Source organism: Pleurodeles waltl, chromosome 10 (genome assembly GCF_031143425.1).
Source record: "Pleurodeles waltl isolate 20211129_DDA chromosome 10, aPleWal1.hap1.20221129, whole genome shotgun sequence".
NCBI lineage: Eukaryota > Metazoa > Chordata > Amphibia > Caudata > Salamandridae > Pleurodeles > Pleurodeles waltl.
The window spans coordinates 653,309,502-653,326,347 of NC_090449.1; the positions used below are offsets into that span (position 1 = coordinate 653,309,502).

General features: G+C 42.7%; 1 protein-coding gene across 1 annotated transcript in view; it reads right to left on the bottom strand.

The window, feature by feature from the left end:
• Positions 1-210: 210 nt before the first annotated feature.
• Positions 211-16,846, bottom strand: part of SHH (sonic hedgehog signaling molecule) — a 42,060-nt gene continuing 25,424 nt past the window's right edge. Inside the window, exon 3 of the mRNA XM_069211145.1 lies at positions 211-2,103. Coding sequence (XP_069067246.1) covers positions 1,370-2,103 — 734 coding nt within the window. The 3' untranslated portion in view covers positions 211-1,369. The remainder of the gene's footprint in view (positions 2,104-16,846) is intronic.

Below are 16,846 nucleotides of genomic sequence, written 5' to 3' on the forward strand. Positions count from 1 at the left end.
GGAAAAGAGAATCTCGGGGCTCTAAACATGCGTAAATTAAATAAAATAAAAGGGCAAGTATAAAGTGAAGTGCCTTGGAAAACAGGTGTTTCGGACAAGATTGTCGGGTCAAGAGTACAAAATCTGCGAGAGCCTTAAATTGAATGAAACTTTTAGGGCACATCATTCCAGTGAATTCAACAACGGATAATAAATCAGAATACAACGGGATTTCGTAGTTATTATATTCTAACCACTTTGTGCATGGCACATTTTATTACTATAAAACTATTACAAAATATTCAAAAATACATTTTAGTAAATTTACAGCAGTTATTCCTCGATATTTTATGCAAAACGTCTTTTAATCCCTCTGTACAAACTACAGTCTTCATCCTCAGGAATTCGTCACGATATGTGCGCGCTTTTTAAAAATATTATCTTCTAATAAACTCTCTTTGAAGTTAAAAATAACAGTAACTGTCGGCAAATAGCAAGTTTCTGTAACAGTCTTAACTTTGCAGGAAGTGGCCAGAACGTTTTTAGAGGAACATATTAAAACACAAATAAGAAAAAATAGATATACGAGATGTAGTAACGTTTTCAAAACTATGTTTTTAAATTAAAATAATATATTCTCATATTTTACACTATTTCAAAAACGAAATGTGATTCGGTAAGTAATGATCTCTCAAAAAAATCTAATTTACAATTCTGTGTATAAAAATATAATTTATGGACCCTCGAGAAATATGTATTTTAACACGTTGCTTTAACCGACGAGATATATGTAGACAAATGCACGACATTTTTGTTCAGCTGAAAGTTTCAGGACATGAATGACAAATAGAAAAATAGACTCTGAATATTTTTTCCTGGCCTCGCAACCCACTTCCTTTGTGTGTTTCCAAGTGCGGCCAGAGGAAACAAAGCATAACTAGACAATAAATTATCGACACAAAGTATTAAAGGCTCTGGAAGGTCCCATTCATATTATTCAAACACCAATTAAAATAACAAACAAATAAATATCTAGGGTGTTCGGGGGGGGGGATGAAACAAAAAATTAAAACAGGCTTAAAACAAAACACAAAATCGTCTGCGGTACTTGTTTACTTGGAGTCTATTTGGAATGTCCTGCTTTTATTTCTATTATTTTAGCGCTCTGAAGAGACTGGATTTCAGCTGGGCTCATCTGGCATTCCCAAAGAAATAAATATCCAACAGCCAAGGGAACAACGGAACAGGTAAAGACTACATCAATAAAAGTATAAAACACAACAAAGAAAAACAAACTTTCTGGGTCTTTGTTTACTTAAAGTCTACTTTGGACAGTCCTACTTTTGTTTAAATTTCTCTTAAGTCTTTATACTGGCTCCCAGACTGGTTTTCAGCTGGACTTCGCTGCCATTCCCAATGGGTGGATCGTGTCCGCCTGTAACACCCATGTCCCTATCCGGTAGAGGATCTCTGAGTACCAGTGGACTCCCTCTGCCTGAGAGGGCGCTGGCGGGGAATGGCTGGAATAGTCTTGGGGAGAGAAGAATGACAAAATACCGAAGCCCACTCTCAGAGGGGCGAAGGCCCAGTGCGCCCAGCTGTGTTCCTCTATGACCGCGTAACAAGAGGCCAGCACCCTGTCTATGACCACGGTCCCGTGCGCAGTGACGGGAGCGTAGGCCCCTGTGGCCTCCTCCAGGTACACTCGATCCACCGTGGCTTCCCTTAGCCCCCGGCCTTCCCGGTCCTCCGTGAGCACCCGGTGTCCAGGCCGCACGCTGCTGGCGAACATGGACCGGAAACCGGCGCTGCCAAACTTGGACCGGAAGTTGCCCGCACTGGCGTTTCCTGGGTGCTCTTGGGCTACAAAGAGGAGGTGGGCGGCGGTCAGGCGGAGCCTCTCCCGAGGCAGGGAGGTCTCTATCACGTAGAAGACTTTTCTGACCGTCTCTTCCTTGTCCATGAACAAGAGAAAGTCGCTGTAAATCAGCCTGCCCTCAACGTCCACGGCGAGCACCCTGTTCCCCGGCTTCAAGTCCTTCACGGGAATCCTCACCCCTTGCTCCAGGGTCACCGTGGCAGAACCTGGGAAGCAACCTCCCGATTTTACAGCTACTGAGTTCTCTGTAAAAAAAACAAAAAAAAACAACTCAGCATAATTCTTATTTCAATTATTTCACTGCAAATATGAGTTAACACCTGTTCATTCTTTATTAACAAAGAGGGGAGGGTATAAAATAGAAATATATAAAAATATATAGAAAGAGCGGAAGTAAGCGACAGAGATGAGGCCCTGGAGGTTATAAGGCTTGGGTAAAGTGGACTCTGGCCTTGGGTTCCACCTTTAGGGGGACTCCTTGTTCTTTGGAGCGGCCCATCATTAATTTATTCAAAGGGTGAGCCTGTATTAAATACCTCTACCTCTTTTGGTCATAAAATGTTGGCAACTATACCACTGCCTTTTGTCTACTATGATGAACATATGTTTGCACTGTGTAGAAGAAGGCAGTCCAACGGCAACTCAGTAAGGGGGGATGGGTGCCGAATAAGCAAGTGTTTGTCGTCTTTTTTTCAATTATTTGTTATCTTTTATGGTATGATCCATGCCCGTGATGTATCTGAAAATGGATCATAAATTCAAAGTTGTTAGGAACTTGGGCCCCAAAAGTAGGTTTGGCCCGGGTTTCCAAAATCCGCAAGAAGTCCCTGGTCGTCTCAACGACTTTGACAGAGAAATAGAGACGCACAAGGAGATAGCACAATCAATAAACAGATAAGAGACAGATAGTGACAAAGTGAGATGGAGGGATAGATGGAGGAGCATAGTTAGAGGGAGAGACAGGCAGAGGGGTAAAACGGAAAGGCAGGTAGATGGAGGCAGTGAGAGAAAGAGACAGACACGCTCATACATTGTCATTAGAAGCTTAGACTATTTGCAAATGGTATATACCAAAACAGGAATTGTAAGTAATTATAGCCTTATGGTACATCATTACACTTTACAAATGCATTTAATATTTAAAGTTCCCCACTGGCGTAATACATGTGCGAAAACAACCAGCCCTACCGATTACATGCAATCTCAGTCCCGGATGAGCATATAACACAGTGCTCATCTGATGGGTGTATCTGTTAAATAAACACACTGAGCGTTAACTCGTTAGCAACAACACTAATGACGTCCCAGGGAAAGACAAGGGGGCGAAATTAGATTGTATTGATTCACTAACGGATTCATCGCACCTGCTTAGTAAGTTAAACAGATCAGAGGGGCTCCTGGGAAAGACATGGCAACAAACAAGCTCTACGCCTTGTGTGCAGAGGGGTCCTGGCGAGTAAACAGCACCCCTGGGCGGCGCTGCCCCCTCGAGGCCGGCCCCGCTAGCGCTTTGTTTGCACATTCTGTGCGCGATGAATACATCAAGTAGTGGAGCAACTCTCCAAACATGCCAGTGAATTGGCAGAGGTGTGAAAATCTGCCGCTCCGAGCAGCCCTTCTGTGGGCGCCCCTAATTAAAACCCAATAAAGGGTTGCCATTGTCACCGCAAGCTCATGCAATAAATGGAGACACTCTTGGAGGAGAGGGGCCACTTCCATTTTCACTCTCCCATTTTCTTTCTCCCCCTAACTCCTGTTTGCTCAGGTGCACAGCCCCAAAGTGCCAATTCACACACATCCCCTCCAAAACCCCGAGCCCCACAATCCCTGTTTGCACAGCAGGACCGCATTTCCAAGTCACTTCAGATGTGTATTTGAATTTTAAATGCAAGAGCTTGTTTCCAAATACTTGTCGAAGCCCCCATCAGTCCGCCCTCCGGGCCCCCCGTCTCTCATCCCCATCTCGGAGACAATAATTCAGGCCTTTAAGGGACCCTGTCTTTGCATTCCAAACTGCAGGACTTCACTTTCTGCAAACAGAGATGTTCAGGGAAGACTCTGTCCGCCTCGGAATTATCTCCTTTTAATCTCCTCATCAGATTCCCCGTCATGACACGAGGTCTGGACAATTCCCCATCAGACCGAGGCAGCGGGGCACCGGCCGAACCCCCTCCACCACCCGGAGTACAGTCACACGACCCCGCACGACACCTTAATATTGCCCTCTGTGGCTCGGCCTGTCTAGAATGCTAAACAGGAGATTTACATCCCGCAGCGAAATAATGTGGAAGCGGATTAAGATGTTCTTTTGGGCAGTGAGTCCTCGCGAAATTCAAAATTAGTGACAACCGTCTTTACTACAAGGAATATATGTCCCAATCAGGTACACGCACAGAATATGCATAACTGAACATATGATGTGACGAGTGGATGGATGGATTGATTTACACACTGCTGCACCAATGGAACCAAGGGCCCTTTATAAATTCTAGAGCAGGTTTCTCCAAGGGGTAGCTCATGAGCTATTGGTAGTTCTTCAGCTATCTGTAAGTAGCTCTCCCCTGTGCAGCCCAGTGAACTAAATCAGAAACTTTTGCTTGGCTGAATTAATATGTGCATACCCACATTGAAAAGCATGTATTCGAGACAAAAACGTGCGCATTTTCCGAACTCATAAATTATGTTTGGAGAAAATGGTTGAATTTTCAAAATATATTTAAAACTGATATGTAAACGATAACAATCAAACAGTGTTGGGGAGATGCATTATTTTTAACTTGGTGCTCGGGCATTGCAGCTATGTCTGTCATGTGCTACCTATGAAGAGGCGTCCCAGATTGACAGAGCATTTTTTTTTACATTACTGCTGGCAATAGGGTGACCAGAATTTCAAGGCCAAAAACGGGCCATTTCTAAAAAAACAGAAGAGGGACTACAATTTTACTTCAAACGAGCGCACAGAAAGACATCGCTCAGCACCACAGAATTACAAAAGAGGCACTAAGAGAATAAATAAAATGATTTTTTTAAAGCCAGTATAATGGTTGTTAATTAAATTGATCTCTGACAATACTAGCTAACTATTCAGTGGAAAACAAAAAAAAAACCACCTCCCACAGTTTTCAGGCGAACCTCTCTAAAAACTGGGACATGAGCTACATTTCCCCAAATCTGCTGGGACAGCTGGGGAAAACCGGGACTGTCCCGGCAAATCCTGGACGGTTGGTTACCCTAGCTGGCAACCCACCTGGTGCACTGCTGGTTATCTTGCATATGGTGGTCATTAATGTAATCTTTTCCTATGTGGTTACTATAGCATCTTTAATAATCTTAGTAGCTCAGGAGGATTTTCATTGAACATAAGTAGCTCCTATTACAGTAAAGGTTGGAGCCTGATCTAGAGAGAGAGAGATATTGTTCATAGGTCTGCAGGCAGAGATAGACTGATGGGTTATAGTGGCTAACCGGGTGGATAGACACATACAAATTAAAAATACACACACAATACATTTTCAGTCAACATTTCTCTGTTTTTAACAATAAAACAGAGCATAATATACAAATGTATAATCTGTATTAGGGTCCAGGAAAACCACCTTGTGGTTCTTTCTGCATTTGCAAAACTGGCACCAGAAGCAATCAGTAGCATTATTCCCCATATACCACAGAGGTCCCCATTATGTATCTTATCACTTTTTACATACCAGCACGTACACTACACATCCACACACGCACACACAGATGTAAGAGATGATATGTAGTTTGTTACTGTTTATTATGGTCCGATCAAGAGGTTCTAAACACAATATCTATCTAGAGAATTCAGGAGAGAAAGCAAAGGCAAGAGAGTGCTGTGTCTGTACGTTTGACTAGTATTGATGAACGGAACAAATTAAGCAGCCAAATTATCACTCTGAAGAGGGATACAGGGTTACACGAACAAGCTCTTAAAAAATCCAAATAAATAAACAAAGAAATAAAACCTAAGTTCCAGCAGTGGCTCCTATGCTAAAGTGCAGGAGTGTCCCCCCACTGCTTTGTGCATGGAAGAAAAAGGAAAAATAAAATGATAATAACGCAACGTTATTATCATTTTAATTTTCCTTGGGGTGCCAGGCTAGGGTGGGGCAGGGCTGGGCTGGAGGAGGAGGGCTGGAGTGGTGAGTGCACCATAAGGGCACATGACTGTTTGGTTGGCCGTAGATGGTCTGCCAAACAGTCATGCACACTTAGAATTTCTCTACCCAGCTGCATTGCACAGCAAAAAGGGGAAAATGCAGAGGGTCCCACTCCCTCTCTGAGCATTGAAACAGGCCAATCAGACCAATCACAATGCTGCTGTCATACTGGTGACAGCAACATCATGTTTGGAGGGGTGTCTGGAAGCTTGTGTGCTTCCGGGAGTTGGGGAAGAGAAGAGGACCAAGGAGAGACAGAACCGTCTCTCCCGATGTAAAAGTTAAGTGTTTTTCAATTTAAGTTTATTTTTTTATACCTCCTGCCCCACCACACCCGTTGAGAAGTAACCACCACTGCTAAGCTCCCTGTTTGTAATTAACACCCACAGCAGCGCAACCTGCAATACATAGGCCCTCATTACAACCTTAGTGGGCGGCAGAGGCCGCCTGGCAACTTGAACCGCCGGGCGGCCGCACTCCAGCGGGGTCTATTATGAGATCCCCGCTGGGCCGGCGGGCAGAAACCTGATTTTCTCCCGCCGGCCCAGCGAGGATCTCGGCCGCAACACAGGAGCCGGCTCCAAATGGAGTGGCGGTGTTGTGGCTGTGCGACGGGTGCAGTTGCACCCGTCGCACTTTTCACTGTCTGCATAGCAGACAGTGAAAATCTCCATGGGGGCCGTGGCCAGGGGCCCCATGACTCCCCTTTCCGCCAGCCTTTTCATGGCGGTTCTTACTGCCATGAAAAGGCTGGCGGGAAGGGGACTCGTAATCCCCTGGGGATTTAAACCGCCGGTCCCGGCAGTCGTAATTCCCCTGGAAGCACCGCCAGCCTGTTGGCGGTGCTTCTTCCAAAACAGCAGTCGAAGACCGCCAGGGTTGTAATGACCCCCATAGTGTGTTACAATTGTATTTCTGTATTTATTGAGTTAGATGTTTTATGTGGAGCCAGGATGCTGCCTTGTGGCCACTCCAGAACACTAGAATGGGACCTTAGTGTTGGCCATTCATGACACTTAAGAGTTTATGTAACTTTGTATAAAAGCACAGTAATAGATATAGAAAGACCTATATGTGGAGACAGACAGATAAACAGACATAGATAGATAGATAGATAGATAGATAGATAGATAGATAGATAGATAGATAGATAGATAGGTAGATAGATGAAGGTTTCTGTTAATATGCCAATATAATGTTGACAATAGAGATTTGGCATCTGAAAACTTAGGAGCGTCTTTTAGAAGCTGGGCCTCCTGGTTTTTGTCAGATAATGTTTTATTTGGCATTTGGGGAAGCCCATGTACAACAAATTTGCATGGTCAGTTGTGACCCAAGTAATGCTGAGACTGCCAACTTCCTTCCTTTCAAAGTTGAGAAGGGAATATTTATTTTGAGGTCTGTGAGAAGTACAACATGAGACTACCAAGTGGACCTGAGTTTAAAGACTGAGTGAAGAGTGAAAGTGAAATCCAAGGTTCCTTAGTCATTTAGCTATTGAGAAAAAAGGACTCCTTTCTGATGTCCTATCATGACGTTACTTTATGTTTGTACAGCACATTTCTGCCATTGCCATGACCACATTGGCTGCAGGTTTTCTGAAGTGTGACTTTCTGCTTATATGTGTAGCTTACAGTAGGCCATAGTCTGTGTGGAACATAGGAGTGAACAAGCTCCTATGCGTTCTGATGTCTCCCCTTGGCCCTATATTTTTGTGTCACTATGTGACTGTGTGACTGTCTCCAAGGGCAGGGACACATGTTCTATTGGACAATTCCCCAGTGGACTGGAGCCCTTGGAGGCTGGTTTTGAAAGTATTGTTATCTCTGTAATGTTGTCCCAGCTCCTGGGGCTGATTGCACAGCCGAAAGAAGGATTCAAGAGAGAGAAAAGGAGAGGGGTTGTAGGTGTTTGGGAGGGGGCGGGGTGGGAGGAGGGGAGAAAGTGATCAGAGAGGATAGAAGGAGAGACTGAGACTGCATAGAAAAAGAGAACTTCAGCAAGAAGACAAAAAGACTTGGCAGGTTTGAGTATTTTTGCCAGGGCTCTTTTTGGTTCCCCAGTCCCACCCTAATGGTCACTGCGACCCTAGCATCTTCCATAATTCATGATTCATACCTCTCCCAGTGTCTGTGTCCATTGCTTAATTTGTAAAACAATAAGAGCAGGGGCCCAGAGCTTTCCTTGTGCGCCTTCTCTTGGTGCTGCCAAATACCAGCATTGCAGAATACCATACCTACTTAGCCTTGATTCCTCCTCATGTCTCTTTTTTTCAAATCCCTTAGATATCTATCTCTTTTTCTCACTTTTGCAAGTTATTTTTCATCTCTGCTGTCCTCCTTTGTTGCTTTTTGTTGCTGCTTTTTAGCATTTCTCTCCCTCCATACCATACCATACCAACCCACACCACACCTCACCCCACCCCACCCCACCATACCATACCGCGTCTAGCCATGCCCAGCCATACCATACCAAGCCTAGCCCTACCCTACCATACCATTACCATACCAAATCATACCATGCCATATCGTGGCAAACCAAGTCAAGCCATGCCTGGCCCTACCCTACCATGCCAAGTCAAGCCATGCTCGGCCATACCATACCGTACTGTTCCATACCATACTGTAACTGTACCGTGCCATACCATACTATACCACACTAGATGTATATATGTATGTGATGTGTGTACTGTGCAAACCTATCTGAAAGGCAGCATAGTATGTTATTGTGTATTACAAAACAAAAATCGTACCAAACTATAGTACACCATACCACACTATATAACCCATCTCATTTAAAGCTACGCCTTGTCATACTGTGTCACAACATACCATGCTGTACACTACAATATAGGGCTGGACTGGCCACCCTCTTACTTTGGGTTTTCCTCTATAGGCTCCAAGCTAGGAGGCTGCCTTCAGAGGAGGGTGTGCTGCTGTAGCCCATCCATGCCCCTGTGGGCAGATTCTAGTCGTAATCTGCTGCTGTGTAGGGCTGGTTTGAACTCTTTTGCCTGGGTATAATTTGGTTTCCATTCCATTCCAGCCCTGCTACCATACCGTACGATAGCATCATACTATAAGGTACTCTTCCGTGCCATATACCATACCATTTTCATTGAACATAAGTATTACCTTTCTGTATTTGTATGAGGTATTTGTATCGCTCAAACCTAGACGAAAGTGCTGGGTCATATACTACAGCACAGCATACGATATCATGTAAAGCTATGCCTTTTCACATTATACCACAGCATACCTACCACACAACTGCATAACGTAACAAAGCACTCCACATTTACACTACACTAAAAACAACATGAACTCCACGTTGTACAAATGAAAGCCTACAAACTAATCACGCTATGAAGATGAAGAGTTGTGACGCTTGTTAACCTTGTTCCACAACTGTTTTCCAAAACCCTCAAATTCAGCAAATATTTAACAAACATGAACTCTCTTGGTAACACCGTTCTTAACTGTAGTTTGCTGAAGTAGCACGTGGGCTGCAGAAGCAGCCAACACAGTGCGTGCGTTTGCCGCCACTTCCAGGCCCAAGAGCCGTGACCGAGAGCAGACACTCGACAGACAAGCAGGGATGTCTGTCCAGATGGCACGGATGAAAGGCTGCTCATATTTTGACGGTCATTTATTTGTTTTATTTGCAATTTAGACGACAAAACGCACAGACCCGGCTGGGTCTTGATGGAAATTAATGAAACTGGGCCCATAAATGAATCAGCCACTCGTCTTGAGCAGTTTGGACGTTTGCAGGACTGAAGCAATGCACTTGCCTTGGCTGCAGTGGAAATTAGTTTTCGCCAGACCGCGGTAATTGTGGTGGCAGGGCAGGGCTTCCCCTTGTAAAGTCAGCGTACACATCTCCATCTCGGCTAATCACAGCCCTGACGGAGAGAAGGATGGCGCGGGGGCGCGGGGGCAGCCTCCCCCTGACTCATTTACTGGCGAGGCAGGCTAATAAAGCTTGCGGTCAGCTCCCATAATTAAAAAATGAAATAAATATAAGTTTGACAATATTGCTCGCCTTCCACAGGTCCAAACTGATGCAAACCATAAGCCATCGCGCCTTTCAACGGATGGGACCAGCGTCTTCCTTTCAGGATAGGGACGAAGCCCATTCATCCTGCATGCTTTGCAGCCCAACTGATGCCCCCACCTAAAAAAACTAATTTTGGAGATATAATTTAACAGACCCTGCGATATTTTAATTAACTGTTATATGAGTGTTAAGTTATCATCAAAAGGAAGTGGCCAAAATTGAAAACATGTTTCTTTTACGGTCAGCGCCATGTCTTTTATAAGAGGTCTGCGCTATCTCAGGGAGGTGACGTTTTGATCCTTTACTACTGTAGAATTTCTTTGCCTTGCATCTGTAAGTCTGCCTTTGTAGAACCTATTTGCAAGTGTAATGTGACACACACACACACTTTACTTGCGTTTCTGCTTTTATTGCACATACTTCCGTTGATTCAAAACCCATATATCATGGGGTGGTCTAATACGGACAATTATTTCCCATAATATACAGAAATGCTAACATATCCATGTTATAGATTTGATCAAATGGGAAACTTTGTTTTACAATGATTTCCTTCAAACCTATTTAGTCTTGAAGTATGACAATACTTTTAGACAATGAAAGTGTCAATAGACACTGCTCGACTTCATCAATGACCCTTTTTAATTAGGTTTATCTCCATAAAAGGTAGACCCAATTTGAACATCCTGATTGCAGTTATCATCATTTGTTAGCTAAACATTGCAGAGAGCAGCTTGAAAACCCTTGAGTTATGAGCACTGATGAGATTCGTAAATACAGTTTAGTGTATAGTACAATAGTTAAAAAAGTATTGTACTGTATCTTAGTGAATAATCATTTCATTTTTTAAAAACAACATCACCTTTCAATGACAAGCACATGACCGGCTGAAGACTAAGTGGGGCCCGTTTTGAATTAATATTTGTTGAGTTCCCAGCCTACACCTAGTCAGCCCTACTATTGTAACTGCAGATGTTGATACACATACCAATACCATGTACTAAAGGCATTTCATGAAAATTAGTTCCTACTGTCCGTGTCCAAATTCTAGATAAATCTTGCCAAATTAATTCTGTGGGGCAATTCACAAAAGCATATATGTATATAGGAATACGTTTTACAGGAGTACTCTTTTAAGTACTTGTATGTGTTTTCGTGGATCAGCCCTAAAATGTCCAACTCCCCGTCGGGAAAAGTGCAACATGAATCCTTTCTATTTAAATTATTTTAATGAATATTGCCCTGTTTCTCCCATTTTAGATGTTTCGGGGCCAGATCACAAGGGCGTAAAAAAGTATGCTAAATAGTACTACAAGAGTAGTAGTTTAGATACTCACAAACGCTTTTGTGAATCGGTCTCAAAACGACTAACTCCCTATAAGTAAAAGTGTAAATAAAGCACAATCCGGTCTATTTTTACAATTTTTTTTAATGATTATTCCCTGACTTTTCCCATCGTAGATGTTTTGGGGCCATGTCACAAAGGCATGTAAGTGTACATAATGGAGTACTAGTTTAGGTACTCATAAATGTCTTTGTGAAACAGCCCAATGTGTATGTCAGGTTTTATGCAAACATTTTTAGAAGTGGATCATGAAAGGGTTTCCTTTTTGAAGCCCGTGGTAAATCACATCTGACTTTGAAAAATCTGCTTTAAAGTGTGAAATCTTTGACCAATGTTTGGAAAAAGTTACATGTGTTAGTTAGCACAGTAACATTCTGATCCATATGGCCTATTTGTTTCACTTTAGTCTAAGACTACCAGATTGATAGGTAAAAACTGAATTTTATATTTCCAATGGGAAATGAAAGGCAACCTTGATTATAGTGGTGCAATGTATTAATATTCAGATAACTTACTTTCTCTCCCCTATACTCTACAAATTTATATATACAGATGTTCCAGTTCTTCTCTTCCTTTCTTTTTGAACCCCTGCTCTTAAGTTCTCTGCCCAAGAGCCACACATAAAGATAATGTGTTTTTTTTAAATGTGCAACCAACACAATTAAACTCACATATATTATACATCTAAAAAAATATAATTCTAAAAGTAAATATGGTTTACAATGGTATATTTAGCATCCTGCAAAGATGTAGGGCAAAAAAAAAAACACATATTAAATTTGACATTACTTTATCATATTGTGCTCTGTAGAGACTCTGTATCAGTTCTGTATCTCCAACCATCAATCAATCAATCTGCTTATATCTGGATCCCCACGTGCTGCCACTTATAATACCTCAAATTCGCACAGAGCATGGCTGTCCCCTATATACTTAGGGTATGGCACAGGACATAATCAAATATTAATGGCCTTTGGTTATGCACAGTGTAGGTTGGGCCAGGCCAAGAGCCCAACCCTGATCTCTGCCTTCTTTGAGGGGATTGAGTACAGGGCCTTTCTCCACATCCCTTTAGCTGTGGGTTTAAATACTGGGCTAGTTCTTCGACCAAGCACTGCACCAAACCCACCTGTTGAGAAATTCATTTGCAGACGGTCTTTGGCCAATGGAATATAGCAGAGTGCCTGATCTCTGGCCAGGCCATGATCCCACCCTGTGTTCTCAATTTGGGTTCAGAGGCTGGCTTTTGGCCACACGCAGGATCCAACCTGCAAGTCCTCAGAGCTCACTGTCCGGGTCATGAGTTGTGCTTTCAGTAGTTTACCCTAACCTGTTAGTTTTCTTTAGGATTTACATTGTAATGCCACTGTAATTTTAAATGGAATTTCTGAGGACTATATAAACACATTTGTGTATCAGTCAAGTAAAGGTAACCATAACTTATATTTTACAAATCTATTAAAGCTTTTATTTATTTTTATAGTGTGCTGCACCCAGCCACTTCCCACTCAAATCAGCTACGTACACTTGGCTTTGGGCACATGTCTTGGCCAATGGAAGCTATTGAAGTTTAACAAATGCACCTCATCTCTATCAACAAGGGGAGTAAATAGCATATTACTATTTGCTGGTCTGCATATATGACTTATGCCATATCGATTGTTACTGTGTATACATTTTAGCAAAAGGAATTTAACCTGAACCAGCGTATTGGGCTATTCATATGTAACGTTTAATCAAATCTCATTAAGTCTGCTGTTTAAATACGGGCTTTGATATTTTCTGCTATAAAGTGATAGACACATGAATTCTCCAAGTCATTGAGCAGTGATTTAGTGAAAGCATCAATTCTTATGTTTCTGAGCACAATAGGTTTTCTTCGGCAGACATTAAGTTCCACTCTGGGGATCATATCCCATATTAAGAAGCCACATGGTCTCCTTTTCGTTTCTGTGCCATTGGGATCCTCGCAGCCTTTGTCTATAAGTTGGGTCTTACTTGTCTGGGTTTGTGCCTTTCTCAGTAAATACAGTCAACACTCCTCTCCTGTATAAGTGGCATTTGATGTGACTCTGACTATGCTGGTTATCAGCTGCTTACATGTGTGAATGGGTTCTCACCTAACTCTGTGTGAGAATGCTCTCTCTTTACCTTTCAGTGTAAAAGGGTCTTCATGTCCCTCTGTGCATTAGCGGAAGTTGCACATGTCTGTGACCATAGCTGGATGAGTTGGGCGCACACTTGGGCACCAACATTCAAATAGAAATATGGTGAGGTGTGCATATGTCATGCAGCAGTCTCCCTTCGACCTGGCTCTAAAAACATGTTTAATCATTTCTACAGGCAGCTGATACATGTGCTCACCTGCACTTTAACTCTCCTAATCTTTCCTGCCTCGCCCATTTTATTCAGTGCACTTCACAAAGGTTTGAGGAGGGTGAAACAAAATGCACTCCCTTGCATTTTAAGACAATGCAATGGAGGATAAGTGGGTGCAAATGGACAAGTGGCCATGGAGCAAGATTGTAGGACATGAAGACTGATGCAAGGTGGATCGGACCGGACAAGGGCGATGGACAGTGGTGGCCGTATTGTTTGATCTTCATTGGCTGACCCAAGGTTTGTAACCATGGGTTGCTTGTAGGATGGGCAGGGTTGCCTGGGTGATCAGAAGGGGCACCAGGTCAGGATAAATACGTGAGAAGGTATCACAGAGTCAGACTGATGCATGACTGCCCTTAAAGACCACCAATGTCGCCACCTGTGTTTTTTCAGCCCAAAGTGCTTCTTTCTCCATCCTCTTGTCACTCTACATAGTATGAATGATAGAAGTGTTCATTAGGCGGGGGAAGAGTTGTGTTTGGCCACAAAACAGGTAAACAACCTTGGCATCAGGAAGAGAAGTGAAGGCAAATTCAAAATGGAATTGGTGTTGAGCCTTAACTCAAGTTGGGTCAGGGGTTCTACAGACATAATGCAGGGCTGGTGATGTCCGCTACACCGATTATCCAAATCTTTACAAGGTACTCAGTTACAAGGCCCCAGATATTCTAGGGAATGGTGTTTGGCTCTGCTAGGAGACCAGGGCATGGCTAGGTTTCCCAGGTCCACCTCACAAGGGCTTTCCCATTATTGCATTACTCTGTAATGGGTGTTTCAGGTCCAGCTTTCATGCTCGCTCACCCTCACTCTATCTGGAGAGGGCAAGTGAGTTTGTCTTGTTACGGACAACTTATGCAGAGACCAGAGGGTGGTTTTCCAAGCCCAAGACAATTGAACTGGTCCATGTCACATGGGGCATGAGGGGTGGTCAACCATGAGACAGTGACAGGAATTTCATGTATTAGTTGTGCCCATGCGATGGAACTCAATTATGCAAATTATGTGAATACTGTAATTAATATGAAAAGTGATTAATAGTTATTTGTGTTTATGATGCTTATAAATACGACCTAAAAATGCTATAGTCTATAACACAAGAAGGACTGTGAGTAGTAGTCAAATTTGCATGTCGTGTCGTGTACTGTACAATGTCTGTTTTGACTGATCTCAGTGACGTGACTGGTCTCACTACAGTGTCTCACCTGTAAATGCAAGGAAAGCTCTCTATGGTGATTCTGGGGCAAAGTCAGCTACTTTACGGCCAGTGAAGAGCAAGCTGAGTATGGCACACTGTGTATAATACTAGAAGTGGATGCCTAAAAAAGAAAACTTGTGCTTTAATTTTTCTTGAAGACAATGATGTCACCGATAGCTTTCCCAGAAATAATTAGTTTTCGTCAAAAGCAGAGGGCGTGCATAGTATTTATCCTTGGAGTTGGGAGTGTGTGCAAAGGCCAGCCGTGCTTTTGTCTGTAGGGTCTCCCCTTCCTGAAAGAGCACCATATTTAAATATTTGGCTAGCAAGTGAAGCTCTGTGCACCCAATGCCGCTCTAAGTTAGAACAGAGGTTGTTCAGTGAAGCCCTTACCGTGCGATCTTGAATCAGTGAGATGCCAGCCAAAGGAGGCAGTCCCTCGCCCCGCTCCACTGCAGTAACCAATCTGTGAGGCGAGCTTTTATGTGAGTGACGTGTAATCACGGCACCCGGAAGCAAGACACATGCTGTGTGTGACGGCTGGTTGAGCAAACGTATATAGGTAACCTAACCTGCCCCTCTAGATGTACTTTTTTTCCTTTGTAGTTGGTTCTCACTTTATTTATCCTCCTCACCATTCTTCTTTACTCTATATCTTATTCCTTTATTTTCCTTTCTGTTAAACCTTCTCTCCCTTATACATTATATTGAAGATACTGAATTAATGGAACTAAACTTAAAACGTTTATCTACATGCAACAAGGACATTTATATATTTCCAAATGCACACACACACACATACACACACACACACACACACTGCATACATACAACATAAATTGAGAGATATTCTGCATACATGCATAAATACAATGAGCATACAAAATGAGCCTATATATGTGTAACATGTACATACAGGTACTTTGGGCATAGACATATATATTGGTCACACCTATATAAGCATGCTATATACATACTGTACACATGCATGCATACAAAGGATATATATGAATATATATAGTATGTGTGTTTATATCAAAATGTTATTGAAAGCAACTGTTATATTAAACATGCGCTCACTCATCTATTACTAGATTTGAGTGGTCATAGTCCACATTATTACCACACCAAAGCAACATTGATGTTACTCTCTCACATTTTGCATATTACAATGGCATTAGACATGGAAATAACTCTGCTAATATTCTAGACGACTCAGCAGTGCGATTGCACTTTACTGCAAAAATGTAATCACCTACATTTGGGGTTTGGTTAAATATATTCTTTAAAACAAATATACATGAAAAAACAGTATAGCATAAACAATATATGTAGATGGTCAGAGTGTAATATGCACATTTTTGCAATTTTTGATATGGGGGGCCTCATGGCCCTTTTGAGGCTTTGCGTCTTGTGACCAGTGTCATGGCTCCTCCGCATGCTCAACAATGATAAACCGCATATTACGCTCTGCGAAGGTACTCACTGTTGGAACAAATCTTTCTATCTAGTCCTATTCTTGGTGGCCAAACCAGTTGGCATTTCCCTCTCCCACTGTCACAGTTCACAAGTTAGGCTTGATTGTTGATCAGACCGTATCCTCTTTCAATCCAGCAAAGCCTTAGGGAATTGGATTCGGTACTTGAAAATACTAAAGAAATTTCCAAGAATCCTTCAGTTTTCATGCCTCTTTGCAGTGGTCCAAAAGGGCTGTTATTGAGACTTGCTCGAGCTACTGCAACTCTCTTTACCTCGACCTCACTGCTCATCTGATGCATCGTCTACAGATTGTACAGAATTCTGAGGCTCCTCTGTTACTCAGTCTTCAA